The sequence below is a fragment of the Patiria miniata genome, unplaced genomic scaffold (genome assembly GCF_015706575.1).
Source record: "Patiria miniata isolate m_02_andy unplaced genomic scaffold, ASM1570657v1 HiC_scaffold_18, whole genome shotgun sequence".
NCBI lineage: Eukaryota > Metazoa > Echinodermata > Asteroidea > Valvatida > Asterinidae > Patiria > Patiria miniata.
The window spans coordinates 603,892-628,833 of record NW_024037056.1 but is presented as its reverse complement, the minus strand read 5'-3'; the positions used below and the strand labels follow the sequence as shown (position 1 = coordinate 628,833).

Here is a 24,942-nt window from a genome sequence, read left to right as displayed (position 1 = left end):
AGCACCATTTCAGGATATCGTAAAATAAAGAAGAAAACTCAAGTGTCAATCAAACAGCAGTATATAAACTGTTTTTACATTAAATTTTTTCTAACAAAATTGAAACCAGATTCAAATTTGGGCTTGTTTTATTTCCTAAAAGTTTTACAATGTTTTGACAATTTCGCCTACTTATGAAATTTAAGCATGAATACTCTCTTTCTTATTATTAAACACTGTACAAGTCTGTTGGCCTTAAGATTTTTCAACTTTAACAAAAAGTTACACATTTCTTGGTACATTTCCTAACTGGAATTTTTAATATAAAAAAATTATGCGGCCTGACGTTGCGAACTTAACAAGTTCTTCAGAGGCTAAATGCAAATTTGGAATTTTAGTGTGTTTAACTTACTGCTGAAGGAAGAATATTGTGGTTCAAGACATGAAATGTTTAATATGTCCAGATATTGCAACTTGAACATGTTGCCATCAGCAAACCACCTCTTGAATAAAATGATTCAGTTGAAGCATTTACTATCACATAAATGAAGCATAATATACTGTGGTAAAGGCCATGATGCAAATATAAACCCCTCTTTAGCAGATTTTTTTTTTTTTTTTTTTTTACAATAACAGCCTCCAAGCACTTGTTGATGGAAGCGGATGTGTTTTTAATTTTGATTTAAACAAACTTGAACAACTATAGAGTATTTTGTGATCGATGAGATTAATATTTATCATTCATTAGCTTTCTGGTCGGATGATGGTGTTCATTCCGTTCGTGCAGTTCCTTACTTAGTCGTGGGCATGGGCATTTTGCAGTTGCTACAGTCAAGTAGTGCGGGTCTTCTGAATATTTTTCAACTCAACTTCTACAGCTTACGATTTTTGGTAGAGTTCAGAAAGGAACTTTTTGGGAGGGTTTCAAGGGGTAACGGGGTTTTGATATTTCCATGATGTCAGTGAAAGTGAAGACCTTTTCAGTGCCAGAATGGTTCCAGGGCAAGACTTGGGGCAAGTCTTTAAGCATCAGGATGGAGAACTTGGTTGTAACAGGAATTGTGGCAGATCTCATGACCGGATGATACAACTTCGAGTGACGTAAGACAGCTATGCTGTGTGGATGCTACTACACATACATGCAAATCTCAACAGCATCAGGAGTTTCCAAGGTATATGTTCGCGAGCAATCAGATGATGTGTCGATTCCACACAGATTGGGGATTAGACTACAAGGAATGTATCGTTTGAGTAAATCACTCTGTGACAATGCTTCAGTAACATCTCAAGTTATACCGATTTGTTGGACGTAGCATCAGTCATTCTTCAGTTGAAACCAGGAAAATGAAGAAATCCGAGACTTCTTTCTTGAAATGGACTGCCGCTCTTCTCACAGCACCGACTTGTGAAGCGTTGCTCTGCAGGCAACTCCTTCATTGCAGGCATTAAAACATCCTTGGGAGTTAATGTTACGGTTGTACAACATTTGAAAACATTTCAGCATGTGACCCATCGCACCACAATCACACATGAATGTCATAAAAGTGGATTGTTATTGTTTTGTTTCTTTCTGCTATTTCTGTAATAATGCTGTAAAGCAACGACTAAAGGAATTGCAGTTGTCATCAAACAACTTATGTATTGCATTTTGTTTAGTTTTGCTGCATATTTCAACTTAGGGAATTCATAAACATACTGGACACAGTACGGATGAAACTGAACTGGGTGTGATTTAGGTGTGATGGGTGCAACATTTACACAATTGTTTAGATCTCTAGTTAAGACATTTGTAGCGAAGACATTACAGCTCAAAATTGCATCCAGAATCAAGCCGTCTTTTTTGGAAAACAAGAACAATGCGTACCGCCTCATTTTAGATGCAATTCTGACAGTTTACACAAATACCAACTTATGATTTCTTTTTTACAATGAGAAAACCTTTAGCCAACAGAGAACAATTCTTACAGAATAATATTCACCACAGGACAATTCATTTCCAAACTGCAACCTTTTTTTAAGTTCCAGGAGATATTTTCAATCTCTGCAAATTTTATTCTTTTCACTTTCCCAATTTTTTTTTAACCCTTTTTTTTTCAGAAAAGAAAGGAAATAAATTTTAAAATTGCGATGCAGGCCCCCCCCCCCCTCCCAAAAAAAACTTTCTTTAGCTGCTAAAATATCTGCGTTTCAAAACCCTTCACAAAATGCAATTGCATACACACAACACACAACAAAATCAAATTAAGTCTGGCAAAATATTGTTCCAGTCAATTAATTATGTCTTGAACGGTGACCGAGAAAAAAACCCTTTTTCACCTGAAATCAAACATGCATGTTCCTTCTTGGTATTTTTTTGTGTGGGGGGGGGGGGGCCTGGAGAAACACAAGATCGTTAAGCTTCAATTAAATTTGACAAAAAAGCTTCCCCCCCCCAGAAATAAAAAAAAGCCATTCAAACCAGGACAACTTCAAAAAATGTTAAGACCCACCAAAAGATCTTAAAGGTTTAAGTGATGCTGGAACAAAATTCTGCTTCTGGAAATCTTTGAATACTCACTTGGTTCATGTATCTGGAGTTGCCACGGTGATCTTTCATGCTAGCTGGTCGGTAGATCCATGAAAATAGCTGGGCACATTTCAAAGTCTCTCGGCTTAAGTTCATAACACATGTGCTTGCTTCAGCAGATGCACTTAGATTGGTAACAAGTTTTAACATGAACTTTTATGAATTTCTGAAGAACATACTCTCAATGTTTAGTCACTGGTGTCACATAATTGGTTGTGAGGCACTGAATATGCATGTGATTGTTCAAACAGACTCTCTGATTGGATACAGCTGCCGACTCCATATGTAAGGAATCTTCTCATTGGCTAATGATGATTACATCAGTTTCCTGGTTGACCACTGACCGGTGTGGCACATGTGCTACTAGTGATGACATCACAGATTCCATGGGCTGTGATTGGCCAATGCTTCTTGTTGAACCACTCTCCAAAACCATCTTGCCTCAACATACTGACACTGCCATATCTCCGATTTGCTAAGAATTGTGGATAGTTTTGTCCAACTGCGCCGTTACATCCAACGTTCCATATATTCAAATGCGACTTTTTCTCAAGTCCATGGACAGACATTTTCTAACTTCAAACTGTTCCTTCACTACTAACATTTAAGTCACAGCTCAGGCAGAAACTTGTGGAATATGACACCCAACATCTTGAAATTTGAACAGAAATCATCTCCTTCTGAAGCAACAATTTTATCCATGACGGCATCACAATGCAAACTGATGATTTGAAGGAAACGGGAAGACCAAGTTTCTTGAAGACAATAATTTTTGAAAGAATGATGTTAGAAAGCCAAACACAATACAAGATATTTTGAAGGAAAGGCACCGAAAGAGATCGGAAAAAAAGGAGACTTATAAATGTGTTGATCACTGACCAACAAAAACCCCACCAAGCTAAAAAAAAAAGCAAACTTAAAACCCTGGGGAGTCGAGTCACTCAGCACCAATATTCCAAACAGGTTCTAGTCTATGGAAATGTCTAGTGATTGACTTATGATAGACTTGAGGACACGTCTATCAAAAACCAACCAACAGAACAGCATTTCTGATTGCTGTCGGCAACAATCCATTCTGTTGACACTGAGAAACAGACATTTGGCTCGAGGAAGAATGCAACCAAATCTAAGACAGTATCTTCAGTCTGATCCTAATCCATCAACAGACCTAACACTACAAAACAGGACCAATTAAAACCAATGTCCTTGGAATGTCCCAACCATATAAACACCACGTCTGTCAGGCATATGTTGGTTCAGGCTCAGTAAGACATTCAAACAAACGTGCAATTTTCACACGATAACATCTGAATGAAAAACTGCAGTACATGTAGGCGCTGACTGAAAACCAATGTTGCCAAAATCTCCGATGAAACTGACCTGGAATCATTGCTGTACTAAAAGACGAAACACAATTCAAGAAGTGTCATTTGTACCGACTCCCTGCGCATTTTCTAAGAAACCTTCCTCAATCCTCAAAAATTCTCTCCTGTGAAGAAATCCAACTGGACTTTGTCTCAACCTCCATGGAGAATCAAGACTCACACATGCAACAGTAACTGGGATGCACATTCCTCAATCCTGCACAATTCTCTCAAGCAGTGGTAGATTTTGAAAGATCTTAGAATTTAGTAGGGTTCGCCAAATCCGATGAGTATCCAATCATTTCCAAATCATTCCAAAGTTTCTTTCGAAATCAATTTTTGTAGGTATGACTTCTCTCTGGCGCGATGGTGTAAAATAAAACTAAAAATGTAGGTTGAAGACATTTTGGAACGACATCCCTTTTTTGGGGATCATTTGAGTATAGTTTTGAGGTAGTCTTCAATGTTAACTTTGAGCTCACGGCATTTCAGGACAAGTTTCCGGATGTCTTCAGGATTTTGGTCGTGGACAACCTCCAGTAGGAAGAACTGTCAAGAATTGAACAAAGAGAAACAATGGATGCTGCGGTAAAAAAAAATAGAAAAATATATCGAAGCAGAACAATTTTTTAATTAGAAACTTGGCACTTCTGCCTTGTGTAAAACTGTGAAAGAAAAAAATCTGAAAATGTTTAAAACAATATTTTGGAATCGGTCATGCTTGCCACAAATGGATGAATTTGAGTCACTCTCCAATCTAGAAATTTGTTAACTCCATTTTGCATCTTTTCAACAAGTTTAAATGTTCAAGATGGAGAAGAAATTAAGGAATATTTCTGATATCAACTTTAACAAAGGTTTTTCCGGCTATTTTTCAAGATTTTTTATTCAAATTCACCAACTCTAACGTTCAATTTCATCCACACAAAATTTCACATGCTTTTACGAAAACCAATTTAGTCATTTACCATTCAATTTCAAAGATTGGTAAACCTCTTTTAGTCACCTGGTCGAGAATATTCGTCATTACAGATCAAATTCATCCAGGCTGTTGCCGAATGGCGTCTTATATAAATCAATAAGACAAATTTGATTTCTGAATAACAAGATTTGGCATAGACAAGACGAAATGGAACTCCAGGACGCAAAACGTGAGCCCATTGTTTGCGTTTGCGTGAACTGAATTTGAAATTGTATGACGAAAGACAAAATTAAACACTGGAAGTGCACTAAATCGATGTTGATGGACGAATCTGAATACTAGAAATGGTGAATTCGAATGAAAAACATTTTAAAATAGCTGGGAAAACCTATATACAGAAGTAATTGTTTTGCATTTTCCAAATTCATGCAGAGTGTTATTTTATACAATTTCTGTATCTCTATCTTAAAAATTAAGGAAATCAGAAAAATATTACATCTTTCCAGAGATTTGCTGCAAGCGGCACTGCCTCTAAAGCTAGCTGGTACAGCATCTTGGCCTGAGAAAGAAACAAAGAGAAAGGGGGAGGGGCATAGCTCATAGAAAAGGGGGGACTGAACTCTACACTCAAAAAGAAAAAAATCATATCCTACAGGAAACAAAATTTCACAAAAACAACCTATGTTTTTGTACTTGTTCAAAATAAAAAATATAACAACAGTATAATTGAAACAAGCAGCAGAAGAGATGTAAATTGTCTAAATGTTTCACAGTTTTAAATTGACAAATCACATCTGTTGACATATTGCAGGTTTACTAGGTCAGTTACAAATTTCAAGAAAATATTTTGAAACAAGAATAAAAAGTAAGTTTGATAACTTACCTCTTTTAATCTTCCTCGATGAAGACTTAGCGCAATCATTCTGAGTTTGGGAGAAAGAATTAGGAAAGGATTTGGGCAAACTAAGTAATCTCAAACATTTCAACCCAACGCATGGCGTGGGCCTCAACATCACATGTACTTGACCGACTGCATTGAATAATTATGAATTAGTCTGGAATATTGCAGTTGTAAATTCAAAGTAGCTATACAGGCCACTGCAAGCTTGTTTTCCCTTAAAGCTGCATCGCACGTCCGCCATTTTGTTTTTTGTTCCAAAAACTTCTCGAGTGGAGATCGGACGACTCTTTGTTGAATATCAGACGACTATTTACTGTACACTGAATAAATACATATCACAGTCACCCTGTTATGCTATAAATACACCTAACAAAAAAAAAGGAACATTACATTTTCCAGAAGGGGAGACACTCTGGGAACTTGTTGAGGACATCAGTGGCTATTGCTTTGACTCGATGGAGATAGTTGGTACTCTGCAAGGACTTGCTGGCATAATGGCAAGCTCTGTTTGGAAACCAACAAGGACACAACATGCATTAAACATGAACATCCATGGCACAAAATAATGCTCAACTTATTTCAATTGTAGTCATAAATCTTAACGGCTCATCTTAGTTTGGTGAAATCGATCCTAGGACAAGTCACGAGATGAGACGAGTTACCCTTCCTGAGACGCATGTTAACATTTCGTAAAATCAGCCCCTGGCCACTTTAGAACCAGTCTCATTTAAAATGACCAACTTACCTGAAAGCCAAGTTGATGTTGTTTGGCATCCGATCAATAAATCTCTCGTACATGTCCAATCGATCATCATCCTTCAAACATTCAATGTACAGCTCAACCACACGGTTGTGGAAGGAGAAGTCCAGCCACGTCTTCTTGTCCGAATGAGGCAGGGGAAACTCTGTTGCCATGGAAACCAAGCATCGATTGACAAGCCCTGTGAAGGCTCGGAATGCTTCACTTTTGTCCTGACTGGCGGCTAGTTTGGATTTCCTGAAGAGTAGATACCTGTGGTAAGGGATGACAAATGTGGAACAACAGAATATAGTCAAAGGAACGGTCTTAGCATTGAAAAGCTGTGAGGCTTAGAGTACTAGTGACTTGGTGCCCTTTATACCTAGCCTGTTAAATATCCATGATACATGGAAAAAAATCTACGCAAACAGAAGTCAAAGCACGCACGGGGACAATTCATTCTGTACCTATGGATTAACACTATCAAATCTTGTGATTGAATTGTGACTGACAAGTGATTGTCTTTTGTTTTGACTTGTGAGTGTCTTAGGATTATATTGTTGACTTGCGGTTGATTTGTGAAAGAATTGAGATTGAACTGTGACGACTTATGATTAACCTATGATCAACTTGTGATTGACTTGTGACTGACTTGTGACTGACTTATGATTGAATTATATGATTGACTTGTAATTGACTTGTGATTGACTTATGATTGACTTGTGATTGACTTGTGACAGACTTATGATTGACTTGTGATCGACTACGCTTGACATGTGATTGACTTGTGATATCTATTTTATAACTTTAGGTTACAAAGTTTGTTTCTTTAAGACTCACTCTATCCACAGTCTCTGTACATCTTCAGTCCGCTTGAGATGGCACAGGGATTGCTCATAAGCGTCACAAGCCACGCTGTCCTCTGCTGTCAACTCCTGCAGCAGGCAATAGTTCAACCACAAATGCTGAGACTGCTCCTCCACAACTTCTGAGCTGACCCCCGGACGAAGATCAGGCGGCGAATAATCAAAAGGCAGACTCAGTCCTAGCAGAGAGCTGACAGGACAAGAAAATTAAGCATTATTATTAGGATTTATTTCTGGTAATGAAACCAAGGATTCTTCAAAAGCGCTTGAGGCACTTTAGCTCGCAAGCCTGAAAAAAAACCTGTAGAGAGGAGACAATGAGAAGAAATTACAGTTCTAGAGGTTGGAGGAAAACCCTAGAAGAATATTCTGGGGAAAACTCCGACAGGCATGTACATGTATATGACGTGTGCAGTCGGAACATTCAATGTAGCATTGGATAGCTGCACGCGTGGTTGCACACATGCGCAGTGGCTGAGTACACATGGCTCAATCCATCGTTAGTAAGCTTACCAATAAAGTCTGCGTATTTGTTCCACGCTCTCGTACGCCGACTTATCCGGTATGGTGAAGAAGGTATTGACACAGAATTTGATGACAGATATGGAAGCCTTGGGGTTGTTTTGCATTGCAAACTTGGCCACTGCGTTGTGAATTGCGGCACATCTTCTCTTCACTGCCATCTTGAGAACCTGCAGACAAAACGAAACAAAAATATGATTCATGTAGTCAAACTCCTGGATATGTTTAGGTCTTCGCCAAAAGTAGGTGTTGAAATTAGCAAAGATTTATAATGCGTTTATACACGTCCAAAAGTTCTACTTAAACAGTTCGCGCTGGGATTATTCTTGCCGAAAATTTCAATCTTCCAATAAGGCAAGATGTAGCAGCCAACTTGTAAATTAGATCTGCTTAAGCCTCACCCTGGCCCAAACTTTGATTTACAAGGCAGAAAATTACAGTTGGCTTCAGGTGACCACATCCCATTACTTACACAGGTGTAACATGGTCTGCTATTTCGGTCTTTAACCAGCTCGCATCGGATGAAGTGTTAAGGGTCCATCATTTGTAATTTGTGCATTTTTTCGTTTGAAGCAACAAAAGTGCTCAAAATCTAAAGAAGGGTTCGGAACAACTAACCTGATGAAATTTCAGCTCAGCTTCAGCTGTATATTTTGAGAAAAACAACATTCTAGGATCTCGATTTCAAATCAAAAGTTGCTGAATCATGTTTTGAATTGGGCCTGAATTCAGCATCCGAGACACGTTCTCACTAGCCGATTGCAGCTACGCAATGTCGTGCACCGATCCGACGAATTATAGCAACCACGCCCGTGCGTGCGTCGTGCCAATGCTTTCGCGCACTTCGCAGAATAAAAAGACGAACTACTAATGGAAATTTCCAACGGTGATTCTTAAGGGGCACCGTTGGAAAGGCCTTCTTTCGTTGATTTCTTCAAAATTACAGCTTGCCAGAAAGAATAATTTCACAGGGAGTTTAGCCCCCTTACTATCTTTCAACCAAGATACAATTTATTATATATTTTCAACAATAATTATGCCAGTCACTTTTTGGATAGCTGCAAATGATGGACTCCTGCTTTAACATGATCTGGCTCTTTTTATACACAGGCACAGCTGACCGGTTGAAACGTCAAGCACGCCTCGACTCGCCTCCGGATGACGTCTAAACACGCTAATCCCTCATTTGTTTTACACACATAAAGTATGAGAAGTCTGTGGAGGTGAACCGTGTGTTGAAATTGAACAAGGCCGCTGTGCACAGCATATTGTGGTACAATTTACGCTCGTGGACACACCCCGAAGTGTTAAAAAATATGAGGTTGCTGTGATAAATATCATACACATACTGTTGAAATGACTCTTGCAAATCAGTATTTGTTGCGCTTGGCTATATATCAGGCGTTGGCTGCTACATCTACTGTGGGTCGATGAGATAGGTACAAAGATGACCGTAGGCTGGCCTTCTAAGACCAGCGAAACATATTAAACTTGAGTTTAATTTGACCTGTTCTATCTTGGTCCTGTTAGATCCCTGGTGTTTGTGGACATCAATGAGTAGCAACCAAGGCTCAGGATTGGCAGGAAACTCTGTGATTAGACGCTGGCAGATCTCTTCAGCTTTCTCGTGTCTGTTCACAAATTGTCCATAGTCAAGTTTTAGAAAAGCATGATATAGAAGTTAGCATGATAATGGTTACGGTAATCAAACCAAACAAAAGGTGTCGTGTGACAAAACCCACCTTCCAGTTAGTTGCTCCAACACGACCCAATTTTGATAGAGAGGCATGCAGACACTGAGGCCGAGACCAGACTTGTCTGGACTGCATGCTGATAGAGCCTCTTGAAATGCTGCACGTACACCCTCTGCAGACTGAATGGCAGATGAAGACCCCCACTGGAAAACCAACGGCTCCTACCATGCATGAATGAGGTTGAGATAGGTGGGCATACGGTATAAATCATTCAAGCAATGAAATCAGGAGTGTTACAAAATTGCACATGCACACAAAAGCCTGAGGAAACCTTAGAGATGACAAGGAAGAAATCCTCCTTTTTAAGACGTAGTGGGATATCCCCACGACTATATAAAGAAATCTTCACTGTTAGGGGATAGGGAAACTCCTAGATTTTACATCCCAAGAATATCCAAATTGCCAAACTGCGCTTACCTTAGATACAATGTGTCCCAGTCCACTGCTGGTCGGATCAAAGAGATGTGGTGGTAGACGCTGGTATTCAATCATGTGGATGTGAACCAGCCACATTAAGCAGTGATCTGCTGGGGTGAGGTACTGTGAGGACGTCTGACTGCCTTTCAATGCTCCCTAAACAAATACCACACGTAAACTGTGAATGAGTACATTTTCCCATACACGTTCAATGGAAAACACATTTTTGGATAGTCCAACGTAGAACATTTTGTGCAAGCGCTACATCCATTTTATAAAAACGTCAAAACATTTGCAAGACATCAGTTAGCAAACTCATAATGTTGACTCCAAAATAAAATTAGCGTGACTATATCAGAAGACAATGTACCGAATGGGCGGGGCAGGACATCTCCCCCCCCCCTTTTAGGTTTATTCCTGTGTTTACCTGCAGCATAGACAAGGCCTGCTTGACTCTTCTAGTCATGATATGAAGCTGCACTCTATACAGCAATGCTTCCAGTAGTTGATGAGATCCCTGGCTAGTCATTGCCTTCATCTGTTGACTCTGAAGGAACGTAATCATCCGATCACAGATTGCATCTTTGGCTGGGAAGCTTTCTTCAAAACTCAGGCACTAGGGGTAAATAAAACAAGAAATCGGTCAAGGGTCAGGACCTTGCAATTAGCTCAGGAGTGTAGAATTAATCCATTAGTCACTGTAGCTCCCTAAATTACCCAAGCACTCTATGGTTTCCTTGATATTTCGGTGAATATAAACACAATGTAATACAATGTAGTGCAGTTGCTAATGCGTTGAAAATGATGATGAATAATTATATAATATTGGATGGCTTTAAGGGGGATACAAGAATATATCACAGGAGCTATAACAACATTGCAAAGAGTCAAATATTTACTAGTGTCATCTTGGATGCTTTCCTTGTATTTTTTTGGTGTCTCTATTCTTTTAAATTTCTTCGAATTCTTCTTCAGAAACTGAAGCAAATCTCGCGCCAGTAGAAATAGCCATTTTTGTTGACAAAACTTAGTATCGAATGCGCGACCACTATGGCTCTGTTCACTAGTTGACGACTGTGAGTTGCTACTCTATTGAATGGGAACCAGCGACAATATTAAAAATAATATTGTCCTCATCCCACCATACAATATGCTGATTTATTTTTACCACTGGTTCAAATCCTCCAGTAGTCAATATTAATTAAGATACATATTGGTGTGAATTTCACTTCATGGCTCGTACCTGCCAGTACAAGTCATAACTAGGTGCAAACTGGAGTGCTTGCTGGCAGAGTTCAGATAGATCGCTGTGGTCTTCTCTCTGAGAGTACAGCAGAAGGTATTGCAGCCAGAGCTCTGAGCTGGATTGGTTAGCTTCCAGGCCTCGGGATAACGCATTCAAGCCTGGATCGATGTCCTGATCCTCACTGATAGAAACAGACAAATATAAAGAGTTGTAAAGACTCTCATCCATGACTTGACTCGAGCTCTACTTCAGCCTCAATTTTTAGTGACTCGAAATTACAGGCAATGACACTACCCAACTCAAGTCAAAGACTCATCACTAGAGTCCTTAAACACGGAACCACGATTGCGGGGATTACAGCTACATCTTCCATAAAAGCTAGCTTATACTTGCAAAGCGCATGATACTGTACTCCATACCAAGGGCTCGGAATGATTCTTCATTATTATAGAAATTTTTATCCCTGAACTCTAAATAAAAAACTGCTGAAACTTACCCCAGTCTCAGTTTGAGATACCAAATAAGATGGCACTCAAATGTCAGTGATGCGAACTGACTCAAAAGGACGTCTCGTTTCAAGATTGTGTCAAGTCCCAAAAAGGAAAAAGAAAACTTGCAAAAGTAAAAAATACACTGAATGCACACAAAAAAAAATTGCACAAATGTTTGGTTTACCTTTCATCACCAATGATTCTGCAAGCCAGCTTAATCCACATCTTCACATCGCCTGGCGTCTCGAGAACAGCGGCCTCTAGGTCTGCTATTCCTTCCCCTGAGAAATACCTCTCCTGATTCCCCCCACCCAGGGGGATGATCTGCAGGCCTTCTGTCATCTTACTACCCCTGGGGAGGAGGGGTGGGTCTGTTTTGTCGCCCGATGTCTGGGGGGAGGTGGATGGGGCTTGTTTGGGGGTCCAGCTTCGAGGCTGAGCTATGATACCTGGGGAAACTACAAGTAGAAAATACTTTCTGGTTCATTGTGGATTAATAGGATTTAACCAGTGCATAATACTGGTGACAACATAACTGGTATTATAATAGTGGGTCATTTTAAAGTGCATGTATCCACCAGTATTGGTGCTCAAGGGTCTACATCATTATTACCCTCCTCATTGGGCCAGTGATCATTCCAAATACAATCTCAGCTCCCTGGGGAGTATACAGCTCAATGCTGCCAATTTGCCGCGCAAGCAGCTTGAATCGATCACAATAACCACCTCTGCCCCCGCAGGTACCCATCTACTCCTGGGTGGGGAGAGGCAATGAGTGACAAAGTGCCTCCCCAAAGGCATATGCACCATAACCCCAAGCTGGACTCGAATTGAACCCGCAACCTGCAAAATTAGCCGCAGACCACGAATTCAATGTCTAAGACAAACTATGGAAAGAATGATAGGCATTTCTCTGATACTGAATACTATGTACAGAAAATAGAACCAGATCAATATCAACAAGCTGCCCAATGAAATAGCAAAGACCAAGTAGAGATGGGATAGGTCATGTGGCCAGACTGAATAGCATAAGATGGACAAGGATGTTGACTGACCGGCAGCAAAGAAACAGCAACAGAAGAAGAGAAAGAAGAGGTTGAGGGACAAACTGGAAGACTACAAGGAAGATTGGATACATCAAGTCAGAGGTGAGAAAATGTAGAAGAGTTAGGAGATATAATTCCTGCAGTGGACTACCGTATCCTAAACTGAGCGATACCAGATTTGTCTGTCTTGGACATGGTTCTTACCCTTTTTGGTCTGGGTCAGTACAGCATTAGCGAAGGCTCTACACAGAGCTTCTCTCTGTCTCTTAGCGTTCTCCGGTCTCTTGCTCTTCTTGACAGCCTTATTGATGTAATCTTCTACTCGTTGATGACGTTTCTCTGGATCTTGCCAGTCTTTGCTGGTTGCTATGAGAGACGTGTAGGCAAGCAGGTCTGCATAGACTTCATGGTCGGTCATCTCATAGTCCTTTTTGTGTTGCCTGAGACATGAAGAAAAGGTCACAGCTGAGATACTTAGGTCAATTTTAGTCAAAGAGACGTCAGGTCAACAGTAATAGGGCGTGAACAAACAAACAGCACTCACAAGTAGTTGTAATCATCAAAGACCGAGACATTAGCTTTAGACAGGAGATTCAGATATGGCCACTTATAAATGTCAACTTTGGCAGTCTTACCATGGGCATTCATCGTCATTACATGTTCCATTGAGTTCAAACTGACACATTGCCCTCATGGGGTTAAGCTTATGGCTGAAGGACAGGGAGAGTCTGGACAACTTGGCTTCCTGGACGAAGAAGGGACTCAATCTGTGGCAAGCAGGAGATAGGAGAACAACAAATGGTATATTTTGCTACAAGACTAGCCTGGCCTAGCTGAGCTGAACCTAAAAGTCTCAGTTATAGACATTATTTATTCACAGTGAATCAGTCGGGGAGTAAGTCAGTCAGTCAGTTGGAGAACAATACACTGGCTCAAGATTCAGGTCTAGCAAAATCTGTGGAGAGCTGTGGATTCAAAGAATAATTCAGAATATGATGACCTAATATTCATTATGTTTTTATAAATACAAAGGAAAGAACTCTTACCTATAAGAGCGAAAACAGAGAAGAGGACTTGAGTAAGGCACAAGACTTTGTTCAACATCTTCGTCTTGGTCCATTCTCTCAGCATCTTCAACGATGCTCATCTTCACTTCTGCGGTCTTTCTTGAGAAGTAATTGTTAGACCCTGAAGTTGCATCTGACTCCAGTGGGAAATGAATGGCAAGTAGAGCTGCATCAAGTGCAGTCTTGGATTTCTCCGCATGGGCGCATCGTAATCGTTCCACTTGTTCCTCACTCGGAATTGACATCCCATCTGCAATCGACGGACTCTTGTTTGGCGATTTGTTTGTAACAGGAGAAGTTTTCCGACTATCGGCTTTGAAAGGTGCTTTCCCAGAAGCGGAAGATTTGTTACCGTCAGCAGGTTTAAGGGGGTCAGCTGAGACAGTGGGTTTGTTTTGGTTGATGGCAGGTTTGGATGATGCTGATTGGTCGATGATTGATGTGGAAGATGTCGATTGGTTGACGTTCGATTTGGATAATTCTGATTGGTTGATTTGCGAAGTAGCATGGAGGTTTGGTTTCAGAGATGGATTGTTGTCTAGGAATGAACGTCTCCGTTTAGAGTCTTTCCGAGACCGCAGATACTTTTCCGCGTCACTTTCGCTGTCCGTGTTTGTCGGTGTGTCTTTACCGAGAACAATCTTGTCCTTCGTCAGGAGTTGTTGGGATGGCTTCTTGTTCAAAAGCTTGGTCTTGGTCTTGAGGATTCGGACGACAGTCTTTGGAACGGGATTTGTCTGTCTGGCTGCCTGTTTGGCGTTTTCTTCACGTAGTTTTGTGATCTGGTTGGCATACTCGCGTTCAAGTCGTTGTAAACGCTGGAGTTGTGTCTCAGACGTCTTTGACATCGGGCTCTGTTTTGATAAACATCAAACGGTTTAAGCAATGCAACATTTACATTTACACAAATTTAGGCAATTTTTAGCATAGTGCATTTGGAGGAAATTTTAAGAGTAATGAATAATATTCCAGGGCCTCTGCAGAACTACAAGATTATTGATCATTGTATTCACAAATGGAGATCAGAGAGGCAATTTGAAGAAAAAAATGGTCTGAAATATGAATCAGGTGTGATATTTTTTTGTAAATGTTTTCTTGTTTGGAATGCAAAGCTAGTCTTTAAAGATTTAGAGTGTTGGGACAATGGTGGGACAAAATAAAATCGTAGAAGACTCACGTTTGGTTCCCCTTTTGATTTCAGCCTTCCACCAATCACAGCGGTCTTCTTAGGCAGCCTTGACGCAGCCTGTAACATCATTTGTGATTGGCTGATATTTGTGACGGCCACGCCCTTTGCCTTGGCAAGATTTTCTCTCAGCTGGGAATCCAGTGTCACATGCTCTTGCACCTTTCTTTGGATGAGATGTTTCTAAAACAAATGATGAAAAACAAAAAGGAAAAAGTACTTGGTTAAGCTACAAAACGAAAGGTTACATGAACTTACAAGATTCAAATACAATATTCATTGTGGTTGTCCATACTCAGATTTTTGAATATTCAAATGTTTCACATGATCATGCACAATTCTTTTTTACCTGTTGAATGTATTTCTTGATCTGTGAGCGATTGGAAGCAGCGATTCTTTCCCCGACAGAAAGTTCCTCTCTGAGCTGTTGTAGCTTGGCTTCCGTCTGTCGTAGGATCAAGTGACGCTTCTGAATCTGTTTTTCCAGGGCCGACAGTATGCGACAGTCCTTCTCAGCTGTCAATCTATTGAAAACAAAAGACTCTACAAATTAAGATACTTTAATTGGCAAACATTTAATAAGGTGGCCTTGCAGTCAGACGCACTATCTTGTCTGTTGGTTCACCTGGCAAACTTTTCAAACATCTAAAAATTCAACAAAAATCACTCCCACGGCATTCTTTTTTTTAATCCTGACTTCATTTCAAGCTTTGTCCCGAAGCATTCGGCATTCACAGAACATAACAACAGGCATTTACATAGCACTTTTAAACTGAGCATCAAAGCTCTTTATAATTATTGTTACCCCTGCTCAACGGGCAAACACTCCTGAAACCTTCTCAACTCCCTGGGGAGCATACATGGCCAGTAGGCAGCCATTTCGGTGCTCTTGGCCGTAATCAACCTCTCACAGTAAGCATCTCTGCCCTCATAGGTACCCATTTACTCCTGGTTGGAGAGAAGCAATGAGTGACAAAGTGCCTTGCCCAAGGGTACATGCACCATAATCCCAGGCTGGACTCGAACCCACAACCTGCAGAATTACCCGAAGACCACGAATTCAATGCTCCAGATCACTAGGCCACGGCACTCCACTTTTGACATCATCTGCTCAATATTAGCAGGGTGTTGGGGAAGGGGGGGGGATTAATAACAGATGCTGACCTATGCTTAGTGAGACTGCCTTGACACGCCAGAACTTCTGGGCTTTCCTTCGTAGTCCCTGGTGGCACTTCTTTCTTCCCCACTTGTACCTTCTCTCCGTCCTGCCTCAGATCTGCTGTGTCTTTTGCCTTAGGGTCTTTCAAGACAACTGTCCGCTGAACTTTACCGTCAACCTACAAATAAATCATGAAAATTTAAAAACATGCCTCTTTGACAACAGTACATCACTGCAAAAAACATATGGCAGTCGGTTTTGGAAAATGTGAATTGGGGATGATGTAGAGCAAGGGTTATTCTTGACAGTGGCTTACTTTTGTGATGCTGATTGTGACATCTCGTACCGGGGATTGCGTCCCGGAGCTTAGCCCACTGAATGACGCAGACTTGCTCAATTTCTGCTGTTCTCGACGAGCTATCTCCTCCTTGAGCTTATGGTACTCTGCCCGGTGAATCTCAGGCAGCTTATGCATGGCATCCGGGGTCTTGGGAACCAGCATGTGGGGAGGAGGTTGCTGAGATTGCGATTTCTTTGCCTAACAGATTTGAAAGCCAAAGTTTAATCCAATTGCAAAGGCCAGTCAATAAATCTCATTCAATTTTACTTCTTACTTTGGAAAAAAAACTTGATTTCAAAATAAAACTACATCCACTATACACTACACTGTTTTGTTCAATAAAATGTTGAAACTAATTTAATGTATCACTTATCGTTGACTATTTTGTGTGTGCTATGTCTCATTGGAATGCTCATAACCTATAAAAGTTCCAAAGGTTGGCTGTTGCATTTGAGAATTTATCAAATCCTAAAATATGTCAAGTCCTGCAGAATAATGACTTACATCAGCAGTTCGCCGTGCTTCCTTCAAGAACTGGTCAAGGAAATTGATCTGCTTCATTTCCGGTTTCTGTGGAGAGTGTTCATCATCACTGGAGTCACTGTCTCCATCAAACTGGATGACCACTGGCTTGTGAGTAGGGATCTAGGAAAAAAATTGGAAAATCAAATTGTAAGTGGGACAAAATGGAAATTGAGTAAGACTTGTGCTTCTACAAGTTTTTTTTTACAAGTCACCTGGTCTCAAGACAAAAAATTTAAATGAACTGTGACGAAGGCATTTCATCTACTCCTGCTGGATTGACTACAAATCTGTGATCTGCAATGTAACAGAACCAGAGTTGAAGTCAAGTGACAAACTATTCAAAGCAACTGGGACAGCATTCCGAAGTTGTTGCTAAGAGTTACAAAAGACCCAAGTTGTGACTGGCGTGACAAACTTGTGATTGGACTCATGATGGAGTCGTCAGCCCTAACAAATAAAAATAACAAATTTTCCTTAAAATAATAATGAATGTGATCTTCTACTGATCAGAGTCAACTTACCGGAGGTAGTACCCCTTTGGGTTTTGTCTTTGCCTTCATGAGTCCTTTGTTCAGATTGGAAGTTGGTGATTGGGTCCGAGGGGTGGAGATAGGGGAGGCGTAGACCTTGGGAGAGGAGGTGGCTAGGGGTGGGACATCAGAGGATGGGGAAGACTTGCTGAATGAAGGGGTTAGGATCGGGGAGGGTTCATAGGTAGGGCCGAGGACGCTGGGCTCATCTGGGGTATATTCCTCTTCTTGGACCTGCTGGATACAACAATACAACACAACAAAAACTTAATTATCCCAATAAGGAGAAATTCCACAGGCCTTTTTACATAGATGCACAAGATTAAAAATACGTAGAAGTAACACGATGATGAAAAACAAAATAGGTAACAGCAATTTTAGTTATTGACTCATTAGATGATTAATGTGTAAAGAAAAATCCCCAGCTATGCAGGCAGGATACAAGCACAGTAACTGCCTTCAGATGAGGAGCTTTGGCTAATAAGGTGGCATTCAGTCAGCATGCTCAAAACACATGCACAATTTTATGTCAACTTTATTCCTCTGGTTTTTCTCCAAACAAGGCTTCTCTTTTACGCCAGGAAATTTTGTTTTCCAGCAAATCAGTCAGATTTGAAGAGTGCACCTCTGTTTTTTCTTGAGCCTGTGCCTTGGCTGCCCTCTTGGTTGCTAACGAGCGGAGGAGTTGCTCTCTTAATGCCATGACATCATCATCATCATCATCATCATCGGCATCATCTGAATCAGCTTCATTGTCCTTGTTACCCTCGGCAACAGCATCCTCGTTTCCCTGAGTGATGCTCTCAACAGCAGTGGAGGTGTCTGTGTCGGAGCTAGTCAGGACCTGCATCTAGTAGCAAACACAGGAATATAATGTCACACTTTATAGACAATAGCCAGATCCAATGCAATTTGTGTAAAGGACAGAGATTCACTTTCAATTTTCACCAGCATTGCATAATTTGATCTACATTTTAACATTTTCCTCTTCCGTTCGACATCTTCATCAAACTATCATGTAGGTGAAAGCAATTCACAATGTTCATTGATTTCAATAGACTATAAGATTCTATCAACAGGCCAATTTATTCAGAAGCAGCTACAGCAACTTGTGAGTCATGTTGTTGGTTTTGGTCACATAGATGTGAAAATACAAAATACAGGGTGCCAACCTGTCTCTTGCACTATGGTACATGAAGGGAATTTATGAAAACTGGGTTTTCCCTGCAGCTGTGGCTTCTAGTTATCCTTGCAAAGTGACTTACAATATCTGGAGTTAGACCCATATCTGGAGTTAGACCAACGCTCTCAGTCACTGGAGTTAATGCTGTAAGACAAAAACAAAGCACACTCATTGAACGGTTTAATCTGAACCTGATTTTGTGAATTCCAAACGAATATTTCTTACATATGATCAACTGTCAAGTGGCTGGATTGGCAAGCCTCCTGGTTTTGTGAAAATGCTTTTCCTCGGCTATTTGATCAAGTAGTTGTCGTCAGGCTTAGAATGTTGCTAAAAGTTAGCATCTTTTAATAAATATCAAAGTTAATAAAGTTTCCAAAAAAAAAACCCAAAGTAGTAAGACTTGTTTTATAACAAAATAAAGCTTTTAATATGGCAAAACACGGACTGAACAAAATGTATCAAATAATAAGACACAGCTGTGAATTTCAAGCTCATTTTAAAATTCTGTTGAAAGGTGCATCACAGATTGACAAACTAAGTCGGGAATTTGTTCAAACTTAGCATCTGAATTATTTGGCTACTATGGCTTGCTATTACACATAACCAGCTATGGAAGCGGCTCAATACACTTCCCATAGAGGCGTATGTTACAGACAGCCACAGCCAAGTCACTGTGATGCGGCTTACTTGGTGATTCCTCCATCTCACTGACATCCATCTCAACTTGCTCATAGTTATCATACTGGAACTCTGCAGGAAGATCCTCACTGCTGGATACAGAGTGCTTCTTGGAAGATTCCTTGCCTACTGACGGTGACCTTCTCACACTCTTCTGTAAATTTAATATTTTAAAGTTAAAATGAAATTCTCAATATCAAATACAAGACATTTTGAAAGTTATTTTAATCACAGACTAGGCCTTGGTGACTGTTACAACACTACGAACATCTAACGAAGTAAGCAGCAATACTTGCCCCTTGAGATGATGACAAACTCCCACGTCTGCTTGCTATGATTTCCATAAACTTATCAAAGCGTTCCTTCTCCCCGTGGACTTTGAAGATCTCGGCAGCAATGCTCTGCTTATGGAAGAGCTGTTTAACCTTCTGGCGTCGCTCCCTCTGCTTAGCTTGCTTATATTCTACAAGACAAATCAACAAGTGAAAAAAAACAGGCATACAAGTTAATTTCTTCTGCATCAACTATTTCGTAAAATTCTAGGCTATTTCAGTTTGTGAGAACTTGCAAAGACAACTGAAAATAGTAAATTGTTATAAGTTAACTTTTGTAGTTAACCTTAGCTTAGTCAAAAGGCCGAATGGTGCTCAAGGTCCCAAATTTCTCTGTAATTGTTCTCACTATTGTGGATATATTAGTGAAAGGAGACCACGATTAAGGTGCATTAATTTCATTCAGATTCCAACCAGCCAGCAAATACCAGCAAGTCGGGGGTCAAGTGGTAAGACGTCTGCACCAGAAAGCAGGATGTCTTGGGTTCTAGTCCATCCGACCGACAAAACCAAAACATTTCCTTCTGGAGCACCTGAGGTTTTCTCTGCTTTGTGTTTCTGTGCCTGGTTCTCCTTCTCTTCCCTAGCTGCAACGTTCTTGGTTGCCGACTCCAAAGCCAGACGTCTCAACTGCAGCAACTCATCATCATCTTCATCATCATCATCAGGAATTTCAATGATGTCTTCTACAGCTGGGCTTCCCACCTGCATAAAGAATGATACAAGTCAGAGTGCAACAATCTTCTCCATGATGTACACAAAATTGACAATTTTTTGGTACACTTACATCCGTTAATTAACCCTTACCCTACTAGACCCTCCAACGCATGCCAATATGTGCCTCAAGAAAATCTCCTATGTTTTTTGCATGGCCCTCCAATATCTGCCATGTCATTTCAAGGGTAACTGGACAGGCACTCCAATACATGCCACAGAGAACAATGAGAGTCCTCTGATAACAAAGTGAGTGCCCCCAGCTGGTCACTATCAGGCACCCTCCAGGGCCTCCAACTCCTGCCAATTGGAGCCTTCACTGTTAAATCAAACTATCTGCCAATAAACTGCAGCTGGAGGGCATTGGCATAACCAACTGACATGCAGTAAACTACCCTCAGAGAGTAAGGGTTAAAGAACTTTATCAGCTCTCCATGGATAACTTAATATTGCAGCACTGCAGTTATAGATGACTGAGCACCAATGACTTCTGAGCAGTAGTAAAGATGAACCGAGGGATACACAATGTTGCATTTGGGCAAAATTGTTGTTTGTTTGAAGATATTTCTTATCTATCGTTGAATTGGCTGTTGGATCTATTGCCCAAAGAAACACATACAGATTCATGTAGTCAGGTACCTCAACAATCTCGGCATCACTTCCGTCCTCTACTGTGGTATCCTGAGGGGAAGCTAGGTCCTTTTTAAGGGAACCAGACCTTGACCTTGACCTTGTTTTCAATCGCTTTGATGACTCTGGACCTTTGCCCCTGCTGACAAAACACAAAATGCAAATTACGCATCAATATTCATTACTCAATAATCAATGGAAGATGAATATTCAAATTACAGCACAGCCTACCAACCTGTCGAGTTGAACATTTTCATCCCCGCCTCCCTCCTCCTGATTTGAATCCAGACTCCGCCTCTCTGATGTCAATTTCTGTTCTTCCTGTTTGATGAGTTCCTGTACTTCATGATGCTTGCGCAACAAGGCCTCATATTCATCTTGATCTGAGGAAACGTTAGACTCCTTCTCAAGGCTGACCTTAGTACGGGATCTCCGCCGGGCACGTTTTCGGTCGACTATGGCCAGTGTGCTAAGGTTTTCAGTGTTTTGGGCTGACAGAAAGTATATGAAATTCTACATAGCTCATGTACAACAAAATTGTGAACTTGAAGATAGATGTTTAACAAATTTTAACAAAAGTGATTACAAAATATTTCGTATTATGTATTCTTCACAAGTGTTTCTGCCATTATCCTTTCACAGTACTGTTTTTACAATAAGCCTTGCTATCAACAATGACTATTCAGCTTGATTTTTTTCTAGTCTCTAAAACAAAAACATGGAGATTTAAAGTACCAGTGTTACCACAAAACAGAAATCAATATGTCCTAACCCGTTCATGTCCATCTATGCCACAATGAACATTGATGAATATTTTTGTCATGTTTGTGAACTGAAGTCCATGGGAAGTACTGAAAAGGGTGACCATGTATTTATGGGCCCGGTTCCTTATATCGTGTATATAGGAGAACAAAATCCACTTTTAATTGACTTGACTTACAAAACTAGTTAGCGACATTAAGAACATGCAGGTGTGTCACAGATAAAGTATCATGAGAATTCAGGATTTTAAATTTTTGAGAGAAATTGGGGATATTAAAGATGAAGATGGAAACAACAAATACAACAGGAAAATAAAGATGGCGGCACAATTGCAGAATACCCCACCACTCACCTCGTATCCGGATACACGGATACGGAGTCACGCTTGGATGCTCAACCAAACTACACGCGGGCACGCCCGCTATTATGTCCACCCCGTATCTGCGTATCCACTTCCTGGCACCTACTTTGGACTTAGACATTTATTGAACCCCTGCTCCCCATTCAATTCACGTTGTCCCTGCTTGCCTCATTTCTTATTACAGGGAAATAGCGCCCTCTTTAGACCCTCCAGCTCTCAACTCCACGCTGTATATTGTATCCGCGTATCCACTTCCCGATGTACTTTGGACATTTCTGCACTACGTAGCCATTTATTTTTAGTGGGTAATTTTCGCGTGGCGGGGTATTCTGCAACTACTCCAAGATGGCAATCACCATGAAACTGGTTCAATGTATTCCTTATCGTTGGCTATTTTTTTAGTGCTATGTCTCATTTGAATGACCTATCAAATTTCCACCAAAGGTTGGCTGTTGTACACAAATTGTCATCTCTAATTTTCTAATCATGCTATTATTGCTAATGAAGGATACACTGTCTTGTTTTCTTGGCAGATGATACCAAGTTTTTATCATTTCTTGGAAGCCTCCTCTCGTCTATGACGTCATCCTTGTTCATTTCCCTCCTCCTTTTGACACCAGCACCACTGCTTTCATTTTGGACACCTCCGGTAAACTCTCTGCTTCCCATCGACCTTTTACGGAGAGGTTCTAACATCTGTGGTCCTCCTACTGCCATGACTGTACTTGCTGGGTATTTTCTCCCCTGCGGACGCTGGTGACTACCTGAATTTCTGGGGAAATATCGGTTCGGTGCTCGACTCGTTGGGGGTTCCCCACGTCGTTGCCATCCCTTTTGCGCAACGTTCATTGTCATGAGCGACGGAATCTGGAATTTCCTGGAGCTGCCCGGTCCGGGAGTGAAGACAAATTGGTCATTTTCCGACCCCGTTTCGTCCTCAATTTCCCCATCTTCCAGCTCACTTTTCTCAGTGGTCTCCATGGTCTGACTTTGTGGAGAGACATCGTTTCCCGACATAATTGTGATGAGAAAAACACGAATTTGTTCGCGAATTCATCCCCCTTTCAACATCTCGAATGTCGATACGTGAATAGTCTGGTGTCCATCGAATGCCAAAGATCCTATGCGCTCGTATCATATTGAAACGGTTCACGGTGAGACTAGGTACAAGATTCTTGCCTAGAATGAGGGCGCTATCACTTCTTAACCGCAGGATTTGAGCGTTTTCGAAACGACTGGCTTTCAGTGGTTTCGTCTGCGGCTTAATGACATTTTACGGTTGACGGGCTTTTAAAAAGAACTTTTGCAAATGGGAAAGACACTTTGGAAACATCCAATCAGTTTGAATATGCTTCATGAATTTCTGAATAAACGAGCACATTTTTAACAGTATTTAATTACTATTATTTTGCGGTGTTGTGGTGGGGGGGGGGGGGTGTTGGCTAGACAGAAGATATATCTGAATGGCGCAATAAGACCAACAGCGGGCGCAATAATTTTGATTAGGGTTTCAAAATTTCTACGCGTCCGAGTCGTTAATTTGCATGAAAAGTGCCCCCACAATTTTTTGTAAAAAACGAGACCGTCTAGTTTAAAAATCGATGGAATCGTGCGAATATAGCCGAGGATCATCTCCCTGGCTTTTGGGCTATTATCTAAGAGCAGATTTGATAAAATTAGGGTCCAAAAATGGGACCTATTTGCACGAGAAAATGTAGGCATGCCACTGGTAACTTTGGCAGTTTGCAGGCTCAGCATTACCGGCAGGCTTCAAACATTACAGACACACTCTCGCAAAATGTGGTCCGGCAGCTTTCAATACAAAAACCTCGGTGGCTTGGGGTTTTGTACGTAAACCTTATCAGTCAGCCGATCACGCTCAATTGACTTCGGCCAAACCGCAGTCCCATCATAAGAAATAAGTTAACAATGTTAACCGGACCATTTTTTCCCGAAGAGTGTGTCTCTAATAGGTCCCGACTTCGGGGACTCCGGCTACATTTTGGTGCCTGTTATGCTTCAGGAACATTCAATCGGTTGATATGAAGACAAAAATTGAAATAATTTTGTTTAGGTTGCCTCTCACTGATTCAGAAGTAGGAGGCGAAGCCGAACCGAAGCCGAAGCAAAGGTTTCCGAGTCGAAAACCCACTCGCGACGCGTTCAATGCAAGTTCTGTGCAAAAAACAAACAAACAAAAGACAATGTAATTTGCCAGACAGGGTGTTGGATTACTTCTCTCCAAGAAGAATTAAAACTAGAATTTAAACTAAATGGGAGGGGGCTGTCGGCACTATATCGCAAGATTGCCCCCACTCCAGATGTTGTCAAGCTCCACCCCCCGACCCCACTGACCCATTTTTTAAAATCCAAGTTATGTCTCCCTGAATAATCATTTCATTATTCATCATTACAAAAGCACGATTGCTCGGAAAATTAACTGGAAATTGGGCTGGAAATCAACTGTTTTCCAGGGGCTGTAACCACCTACTCCTGGGGCTGAAACATGGTTTCCTCTTTACAGTCCGTGAGGATGTCGGTTTGGGCATCATCCATTAGGAGCCTGGCCGGTAGAGCAGAACGCACTTCCTCCCCAACTTTCACGAAGCAATTATGGTTAAGTGTCTAGGTCAAGAACACAAGTGTCATGACCTGGATT

The 24,942-nt window shown here is 40.9% G+C and overlaps 1 protein-coding gene across 7 annotated transcripts; it reads right to left on the bottom strand.

The window, feature by feature from the left end:
• Positions 1–584: 584 nt before the first annotated feature.
• Positions 585–23,401, bottom strand: LOC119724110 (zinc finger C3H1 domain-containing protein-like). Of its 7 annotated transcripts, none has more exons than XM_038195030.1 (31): positions 22,796–23,401; positions 21,396–21,615; positions 21,170–21,299; positions 20,350–20,521; positions 19,781–19,947; positions 19,494–19,638; positions 18,886–18,947; positions 18,246–18,470; positions 17,612–17,857; positions 17,070–17,210; positions 16,542–16,763; positions 16,231–16,403; positions 15,416–15,590; positions 15,058–15,249; positions 13,860–14,734; positions 13,449–13,580; positions 13,018–13,253; positions 11,952–12,225; positions 11,274–11,457; positions 10,458–10,646; positions 10,031–10,186; positions 9,602–9,774; positions 9,367–9,490; positions 7,851–8,029; positions 7,312–7,527; positions 6,478–6,744; positions 6,123–6,236; positions 5,715–5,754; positions 5,328–5,390; positions 2,537–4,458; positions 585–1,434 (listed from the first exon to the last, which is right to left on the bottom strand). In XM_038195030.1, exons 1-30 carry the CDS (start codon positions 23,298–23,300, stop codon positions 4,342–4,344), a joined length of 6,114 nt encoding a protein of 2,037 aa, XP_038050958.1. In that variant the 5' UTR covers positions 23,301–23,401; the 3' UTR covers positions 585–1,434; positions 2,537–4,341. The 7 variants fall into 7 exon arrangements, with proteins under 7 accessions (XP_038050958.1, XP_038050953.1, XP_038050955.1 ...); XM_038195025.1 differs by having other exon boundaries at positions 21,170–21,302; positions 22,796–23,400; XM_038195027.1 differs by having other exon boundaries at positions 585–1,410; positions 21,170–21,302; positions 22,796–23,400.
• Between the last annotated feature and the right edge of the window lie 1,541 nt (positions 23,402–24,942).